Genomic DNA, 9,225 nt, shown 5'->3' on the forward strand with positions numbered 1-9,225 from the left:
CACCTGGACACAGTACTCCAGATGGGGCCTCACAAGAGCAGAGTAGAGAGGGGCAATCACCTCCCTGTCCCTGCTGGCCACCCCTCTCCTGATGGAGCCCAGGGTACCATTTGCTTTCCGAGCTGCAAGAGCACACTGCTGGCTCATGTTAAGTTTCTCATCCACCAGGACCCCCAGGTCCTTCTCTGCAGAGGGAAGCCTTCTCGAGGGAAGGCTTGACCTGACATTTATCATGCTTTAACAGGCTGCGTGTTGCAGTGTGCAGAACTGACCAGAAAGCATCAGACTGTGTAGGAACGAGCAAAAGGACGCTTGCTCCAAAGCCTGCACTGCACTTCTGCAAAAGCGTGGGCTGACAGCAGCTCGAAGCCCTTAGCTTGGATTTGTACCACCAAACCACGGGGTTCAGCTGGGCGTTTTGTTCCCACAACGCTGCTCTGGCTGGACGTGTTCTTGGCGGGAGCATCACCTAAACTAAGGCTGACTTTGCATTGGCTTCCATGTGAGTAGTAGTGAAGGTAGGTGAGTACCCAAAACCCGTCGGATACTTGAGTCATGGAATTAAGACTGACGAAGACCTCCAAGGTCATCAACTCCATCTCCCCCCCCCCCCCCACCAGGCCACTGCCCGCGTCCCTCAGTGCCACATCCCCACGGTTCTGGAGCACCTCAGCGTCCAGCGTGGACGCTGACTCCCCTAAAGCTGCCCAGCTCGGGACAGGCAGAGCAGAACAAAACTGACAGTGGCATGATGGAATTAAGTTTTATTGTGATGGATTCAGATGACTTGATGACTTTGGATAGGAAATGGATCTTGTACGCGGCTGCTCCGACGGCGTCAGTGGGGCCGGCTGGTGACGCGCTGGGCCCGACGTGGTGGTACTCGGGTGCGGCTCCGGCCCTGGGCTGGCCCTCGCCGCCTGGACCGGCTCCTACGGCGCCTCTGGGGCTGGCTGTCGGTCTCTGCAGCCCGACGATCGAGAGGCGAGCGGCTTCGAGTCCGCGCCCGCCCCGGCTGCCCGGAGAGCAGCTCAGGCACCTGGGAGCTGGGATCCGGCTCCGGCACCTGGGAACTGGAATCCGGCTCCGGCACCTGGGAACTGGAATCCGGCTCCGACGGTGCCTGGCTGGTGGTGTCGGAGCTGCTGCTCTGCTGTCCTGCAGGGCTTTGGGATGGCCCCAGTTCCTGCTGGCTGGCGGTGTTGGGGCCAGCGCTGTCCGAGTTGGTGCTGGAGGCTGTAAGGAAAGGCAGGAAGGTGAGCGGGACAGATCTGCAGCCCCGGGGTGGGACGGGCTCCCATCCGTCCTGGGCCCAAGGGACTTGAGCGAGGCCTCGCCTGGCCCCAGCCCGGCAGCACGCGGCTGTTCGCCTCTTACCGGTGCCCTCTCCAGCACAGCTGGCGCACTCCCAGCTGGTGGTGCTGTGACTCAAGTTGGAGCAGAGTCGGTGCGTGCCTTGTGCAGCGCAGGAGCTGCAGAGGAGCAGCTCCCAGAGCCTGTGGAAAGCAACGGGTTGTGGCCGTGAGGACAAAGTGCCCCGAGCCAGGGAGTGCCCAGAGGGCAGCTCTGGTGCTCGGTCTGTGCTCCCCCAGCCTGTGGTGAGGCTGCGATGCCACGCAGAGCCCCAGAGGGCAGCTGAGCTCACTCACCCCTCTCCCTCTCTCTGCTCCCTGCCATGGGGGTGACGGCAGTCGCTGGCGTCGCAGCGTCCGTGCCGAACTCCCAGCTCTGCGTAGGCACGGTTGCGCTCCCACTTTGGTCTCCTGCCAGAGAATAGTGGGAATGTGATGAGCTCTGAGTGCCTCTAGACTGAGACTGAGCAAAGCCACCCCTGCAGCAAAGGGCCAGGCCTGCTGGGGCAGTCTTTGTGCGGGCACAGCTCTTGTGCCCTCCCGTCTCGAGAGCTGGCTGAAAGACACCAACCTGCGTGGGATGTAGATCCCCAGGTTGATCATCTCTGGAATGAACCTCTCTCGGTCTCGGCAGAGAGGGCACTGGAAGCAGCGCATCCCAGCACTCGTGGCCATTCCCTGCAGCGGAAACACGAGCAGCGGTGAGAGTGAGCCGGGCCTGGTGCTGCTGAGCGCCTGCGGTGCCCGCGGGGCGAGGGGAGGGCTCCTACCTGGATACAGTCCCGGTGAAACCAGGCGTGTTGGCAGGCCGGGCACACCATGGTGACGTATGACCTGCTGTCACCCACGGGATCCATGCATATGATGCAGGTGGTGTCCTGCATCGGTGCTGTCTCCACTGGCTGGTGCGGGAGGTGCTCCCAGCAGAAGGACCTGGGGGAAGATGGAAGGGATGGGCGAGGTGAGAAGGGCTGCGAGGAGGGCAGAGGAACGGGAAGGAGCCCCAGGCCTTGTCTCTGGCTCTGTCAGGCTGCTGGGAGGCGTCACAGCGTGTTCCTTGCTGCTTTGGCTGGTGCTGACAGCAGGGGTTGGAGGCCCACAGGCGACACCTGGGAGCCCTTACCTGTAGTGGCCAAAGTGTTGGGTGACACATTGACCCTCTGGGGCGCAGGGGAAATGGTAGCTCCTCTGGCAGCCTGGCGCTGCGCAGGTGACGCTGGCCCCCCGATTGCCACAGACGAAGCAAAGCTGGAAAGAGCAGAGCAGCCCCCATCAGCTGCAGGCTCATGGCCTACGCAGCGGGCCCCGCACCTCTGGGCAGGGCGCAGGATGCGGGCAGGGCTGGGTGGCACTCTGCAGAGCTGCCTGGTGAACAGGGCTGGTCTGCAAGTGCAGGAGTTTCTCCTGGAGCTGGGAGGAGGGGCTGGGATTGCTTTCTTGGGACCAGGCTAAGCTCGCCGTGCCTCTCCTGGCACCAAGCTCCCAGTTCCAGTCCGGTGCTCACCGTCTGCGCTGTCTGCCTCATCAAGACAATGAGGTGTTCAATGTAGAAAAGGCCCTCTTTTTTATTGTTAAATCCATGTTGACAAAGACCGTTGGCAAATCCCTGTACAGGAGGAAAGAGCGTGATTTTGTTAATGCAGAAAGGAGGGAACCACTGGTTGGAGGAAGGTGGCAGAAGCCACGAGGGAACTCACCACACAAAATGCATGGAAACAGATCCCATACATCTCGTGTCTCTCGCCGAAGATGGATGGGTTGTCATCCACTCGGCCACAGAGCACGCATGCTGGAGAGGAAAGAGTAACAGTCGTGAGTGCCTTGTGGGGCCAGGTGCCCCCTGGGCTGTCCCAGGGGCTGCTCTGTGCCAGCTGTGCCAGCTGAGGGGCAGGGCTGGAGGCCGTGGAGGGGAAGGGGCACTGTAGGCCTAGCAGTGACAGTGGGCAGCCACAGCCCAACCGCAGCCCCCCTGGCCAAGGAGCAGAGGGGCCCTGCCTGCGGCAGATGGGAGCCCCTGCGTGCTCCCACCTCCTCTCTCCGCTGCAGGCAGACCCCCAGCACCCCTCTGCCCGGCAGCGGGGAGCTGCGTGCAGGGATACTTTGCTCTCACCTAGCTCAGTCGAGCCGGCGGCCTCCTCGGGTGTCCCCTCGGACATCGTGTGCGTTAACGGCGAGCACTCGCAGAGTGTCTGTCCCAGCAACACCAGGCTTTGTCCTCTGCGTGCCAACCTATGGGAGAAACGGGACGAGGCTGAATTGGCAGCTCAGGCCTCCGAGCGCTGGGGAACCCTCCTCCCTCCCTTGGCAGCCTCAGGCAGCCCCTTCCTCCCTGCTCACCTCACCAAGTCGCACTGAGCTGGGCCTGAGCCCCGCAGTCTCAGCTCCGTTCCACAGCCCGCAAGTCACAATGGCCGTTCCGTGTCACCCTCCGTGTTGTCATCACACCTCACAGGGCTGAGGGCACCCAAGCAGGAGGGCGGCGGCTCTTGCCGGACGCAGCCCTTCTAGAACCCGGCGTGTTGGTGCTGATGAAGGCACTGGGCGGCACATCCACCCTCCTGGCCCCACCTGAATGCTACGGGGCCTGTGGCTCCATCAGTATCCAATAGAGTGTTTACGTGTTGCCATGATGTTCTCCAGGCTTTACTTGTGGGCTGTTGGCCGCTGATTACCTCTCGTTCCAATCAATGACTCACAGAATCACAGAATCTCTCTGGTTGACAAAGACCTCTAAGATCACCAAGTCCCACCGACCACCCCCCAGCTGCCCACTGCCCACGTCCCTCAGGGCCACATCCCCACGCTTCTGGAGCACCTCCATGGACGCTGACTCCCCCAGCTCCCCGGGCAGCTGTGCCAGTGCCCAACTGCTCTTTCAGCCCAGACGTTCTTCCTAATATCCAACAGGGACCTCCACTGTCGCAACTTGAGGTCGTTCCCTCTGGTCCCATCGCTGTTACCTGGGAGAAGAGGCCGACCCCCACCTGGCTACAGCCTCCTTTCAGGGAGTTCCATGAAGTGAGGCCTCCCCTGAGCCTGATTTCCTCAGTGGTGTTAGTACTGCAATGCAAACAATTGCTTGCACCCGTTGGTACCCAGGCATTCTCATTAAAGATGTTAGGAGTGCCAGTAAATCAGCACAAGGGTGTTATTTGTGTATGGGTGTCCCTAATCTGTAGCCCGTATTTCTCTGGCAAGGGAAAAAGCGAACCTGTTGGTTAAGCATCGGGTTGTTACAAGGCAGGAGCAGCAGTGGTGGGGTGCGTGTGTGCTGTAACACAAACGAGTGCTGTTCCTGTGAGGTTTCTTCTCGGAGTGCAGCAGGGAGCAGCCTTCCATCGGCAAAAACACTGTGGCTGCCCACCACAATAGTGAGGCTGAGGCAGAGATGTGCAGGGCTGAGCCGTGACCTCCCGGGAGCAGAGGTGCGCCCAAATACGCTCAGGTCACCTAAACCTTCAGGTTTGGGGCTCAGGGTCTCCTTTTTCATGACCAAATCCTTGTTGTCAGGGCCCTGAGCCTCTGGTTTGGATCCAAAGGCATTGCTTACATGCTCATTTGGACGTCCCAGACTGTCACCTTTGGGGTGTGGTCTCTCAGTTTCAGAGCCCACCATTTCATTAGGATGCAAAATCACCTTCTGAGGCTCCCAGTGCTTTCCTCAAGAGGAAAGCCCCATTTATGGAGCTCCCAAATCCTCGTCCTAGGAGCTAAGGCCTGAAGTTTAGGACCCAAAGCCTCCTTTCAGGGACCAAACACTCATTTTGTGGGATCGAAGCATCATTTGGGGGATCCAGCCCCTGAGGTGGAGAGTCCAGATACCCAGTTCTAAGTGCTAAGGCTCCGTGTTGAGGCGCAGACCGTGGTCTGTGGGGCACAAAGCCTCTTCTCAGGCTCCACGTCACTTTTTTGCAGACCCAAAGCCCTTTTGTAGTCATCTGAGCCTCTTCTGGAGCACCCGCTGTCCCTCCTGTAGGACCAAAGCTGCTGCTTGGAGTTCAGAAAACCATTCTTGGTTCTCATTCTTTTCAGGCCCAACATGTCCTTAGTGGCCTCAAGCTCCCTTTTTAAGAACCCAAAGTTGCATGCTGGGAGCCAAAGCCTGATTTTTAGGGCTCAAAGTCTCATTTGCGGATCAAACTGCCATTTTGAGAGCTCAAAGCATCACTTCAGGGCATCCAAAGCCATTGTTTTATTGCCCAAACCTCTGTCTCTGTTTTTAATGGCCAAAGCCTGATTTGCACAACCCTTAGCTTCAGGTTCACATACTGAGCAGAGGGCAGGAGGAGATGCATGAGGAGCAGAGCTGAGCAGAGGGCAGGAGAAGATGCCAAGAGATTTCCAGTGTGCTCAGCTGTCTGCCTGGGAAGAGTGCCACCAATGCCACACACTGTGGAGCCTGGAGAAGAGCTGCCAAAAGCTGAAGCCTGACAGTGGTGGTGGCCTTGTTTCTCTCAGGATCCTTGCTGTCTGAAGGGACTGCAAAGAGATGGATCCACTGGGGTCTTGCAGCACACTGTGAAGGCCTGACATAACAGAGGAACAGAGGCTTGATGGCAGCCGCGTACCTGCAGGGCGCCCAGCTCTCCCCACTGGCAGGAGAGAGCAGGGTACGGGCACATCACCTGCCAGCTACCCTGACATCCCACTCCCTGGCTCACCCTGGTAGATATTCTCTCTCTCAGCCTGCTGCTGATCCCTCTTGTGCTGCCCTAAGAGTCCTGGTGACATACAGCCCCATCAGCAACCCCAGCTTCTGGCTGTGTGCATCATGGAGGGCCGGGGACAGAGGAACCTCAGTTTCGAGGCTCACCGATGAACCTCCTGAGAGTCGCACTCCTTCAGAGCCTCCTGCAGGGCAGGTCCAGGGGCAGCCATGGCTCTTCTGGGCTGCTCTATGCTTGCAGTGCTGCTGCGGCCACAGGTAATCTCTTCTGAAGAAGGGGCTGGAGTAGATGAGTAACTGCAAATGGCCAAGGAGGAGAGTTAGGTGCTCTCAGTGTGGGGCTGAAGGACAGCAGTGTACAAGAAATAGGGCTTCTCATGGCTCAGGACAAATGTGGGCACCAACAAGGCTCACGGGTGTCTTACTTTCAGATGGGATGGAACCATGTTCCTCAGAGTGCTGGTATGATAGTATGATTGGTTCTGAGAGTAAAGCAACGCTGACAGCACAACGATGTGCATAGTTGCTGCCATGCAGTGGCCAAGGACATTCTCAGCAAAGGGACCAAGGAGTTGGGAGGGATCGGAATGAGGAGAGCTGACTTACACTGGTCAAGGAGATATCCCATGCTATATGACATCTAACGAAGGGGTCTGGAAGGCAATGGGCATTCCTCTGGTTCTCTTACACCACTAAGGAGCGAGATGGGATTCAGTCAAGGGATGGTGAGCAATTGCTTCCGCATCACTTGTGATACAAGTTCTTATATACAAATTCTGGCATAACCATTGTCTTTTGTTATTAAAAACTGTATCATCACAACCCAGGAGCTCTCCTTTTTTTCCCCTGCTTCTCACCCTTGGGTTGCCCTGGGAAGGGTCAACAAAGCGACTGACTGCATGGTGCTGAGCCACCTGCCGGGTTAAACCACAGCAACCAGTTACAGCCTTCTTTTCTCCAGGCTGAACAAGCCCAGCTCCCTCAGCCTGTCCTCACAGGGCAGGTGCTCCAGCCCACTGATCGTCTTCATCGCCCTCCTCTTGGACCCTTTCCAACAGCTCCATGTCTTTCTTGTACTGAGGGCTCCATACCTGGACACATTACTCCAGATGGGGCCTCACAAGAGCAGAGTAAAGAGGGAGAATCACTTCCCTGTCTCTGCTGGCCACCCCTCTTCTGATGGAGCCCAGGATACCATTTGCCTTCCGGTCTGCAAGAGCACACTGCTGGCTCATGTTAAGGAGCCCCCAGGTCCTTCTCTGCTGAGCTGCTCTCAAGGATCACTCCTCCCAGTCTGGACTGGTGCCTGGGGTTCTTCTGGCCCAAGTGCATAACCTTGCACTTTGCCCTCTAGAACCTCATTAGGTTCACCTGGGTCCACCTTTCAAGTCTGTCGAGGTCCCTCTGAATGGCATCCCTTCCTTCCTCCGTATCAACCGCACCACTCAGCAAACTTGCTGAGGGTGCACTCGATTCCATCCTCAGTGTCACTGATAAAGATGTTAAAGAGCACTGGTCCCAAGACAGACCCCTGGGGGACACCGCTCTTTACCGGCCTCCACCTGGACATCGAGCCATTGATCACCACCCTCTGTCTGCAGCCTTTCAACCAATTTCTTATCCATCGAGTGTTCCACCCATCAAATCCACATCCCTCCAATTTGGAGATGAGGATGTGGTGGGGGACCATGTCAAAGGCGTTACTCAAGTCTAGGTAAATGACATCGGTCGCCTTCCCTTCATCAACCAGTGTCATCACTCCATCATAGAAGGCCACAAGATTGGTTAAGCATGGCCTTCCCCTTGTGAAGCCATGCTGGCTTGAGGTCCCTTCCAACCTAGATCATTGTGTGATTCTGTGATTCTGTGGTGTCTTTGGTACTCCCCAGGAATGAAATAATCTTTGGCGATATAGGGAGTAGACAGGGAAGTTGCAAGATATCAATATCTTACTATCTTCTTATAGAGCAATTGTTTCTTCATTTGAATCTGTGTTTCTCTGTTCTGGCTTTCTAAGACACAAATGAAAGAGAAGCTATTAAATTTCCTCAGTTATTAATCCTACATGACAAGAGAATGATCATTCACACAGAGAAGATTGGTGTTAATTCAGAAATTTGCACAATCTCTTCTCTTTGGTCAGCAATGAAATGGTTAGTATTTGGGCATCTGAACTCATACTTACAAAGAAATAAAGGCTGTTGATGATCTTCCATGTTCAAAAGCTGCAACAGCTACTGAGTGTGTCTGTACATTTAACTGTAAGATAGTACAAAGCTGCAAGATTTAAACAGGAAGAAATATCCCCGAAATAAATATAAAAGTGGTAATATAACACTCACTAAGTAGATCTTAGAAGTTCCAGCTAGGAATCCAACATAGTTTAAGCATTATCTTAGATTTAACCAAGGGAAGTAGCTGAAACAAAGAAACCTCCAGAAGCATGTGGTTTTCTGGTAGATACATTCAATCAAAAAAGGAGTATTAGTGTCAAAGGTTCCATCGGGTTGAGTTTTATTCCTTGTGCTGAAGGAAAGGTTTGTATATCTAATATAATTTCTCATTTTTTGTCTTGAAAACGGAAGTCATGAAATCATTTAACAGCTTGAGTTGGAAGGGACATTAAAAGTCATGCTCTTCCAACCCCATTGCTGTGACAGGGTTACCACCTACTGGATCAGGCTGCCCAGAGCCCCATGCAACCTGGACTCAGACACCTCCAGGGATGAAGATTAGTAGAGCTAGAGCACAGTGCATGTAAGCATCCACTATTCAGAACAGTCACTGTTGAGAAGAATTTGGATCTGTCTTGCAAATACTTGTGGGCAGCTATCAGACAACAAATTAGCTTTCTCCTTGCAAGACTAAGCATGCCCATCTCAGCTTCTCCTCACCGCACGTGAACTCTAGGCTTCTTAACCACTTGGCAAGCTTGCTTCTGGACACTTCACAGTGTTTCCACATTGTTTCTCGGGTGCGTGGACTCACTTGGTCTGAGCAGAAGAGGCAGTAACTTACCATGAACAGCTGGTCATATTCCTCTGAATGTGGTCTGGTTTGCCTTTCTTGCACTGAGAGTGGCCTGTAAGCTTGCATTCAACAAAGTACCCTCTAAAACCTGCAAGTCTGTTTCAGCAGAAGTACTGCTCAGCCAGTTCACTCCTATCCTGTGCTGATAATGAGGGTAAGTCTTCCCTGGTGTGTAAC

General features: G+C 55.2%; 1 protein-coding gene across 1 annotated transcript; it reads right to left on the bottom strand.

Moving 5' to 3' along the window:
• Positions 1–838: 838 nt before the first annotated feature.
• Positions 839–6,230, bottom strand: LOC140251166 (PHD finger protein 7-like). Its single transcript, XM_072334625.1, is given in 12 exon segments — positions 839–1,039; positions 1,094–1,236; positions 1,378–1,496; positions 1,650–1,763; positions 1,924–2,051; positions 2,053–2,110; positions 2,112–2,285; positions 2,476–2,600; positions 2,857–2,958; positions 3,050–3,141; positions 3,463–3,581; positions 6,166–6,230. Coding segments are annotated over 12 exon segments (1,440 nt in total).
• Positions 6,231–9,225: the final 2,995 nt, after the last annotated feature.

This window comes from Excalfactoria chinensis, chromosome 1 (genome assembly GCF_039878825.1).
Source record: "Excalfactoria chinensis isolate bCotChi1 chromosome 1, bCotChi1.hap2, whole genome shotgun sequence".
In the NCBI taxonomy this organism is placed as follows: domain Eukaryota; kingdom Metazoa; phylum Chordata; class Aves; order Galliformes; family Phasianidae; genus Excalfactoria; species Excalfactoria chinensis.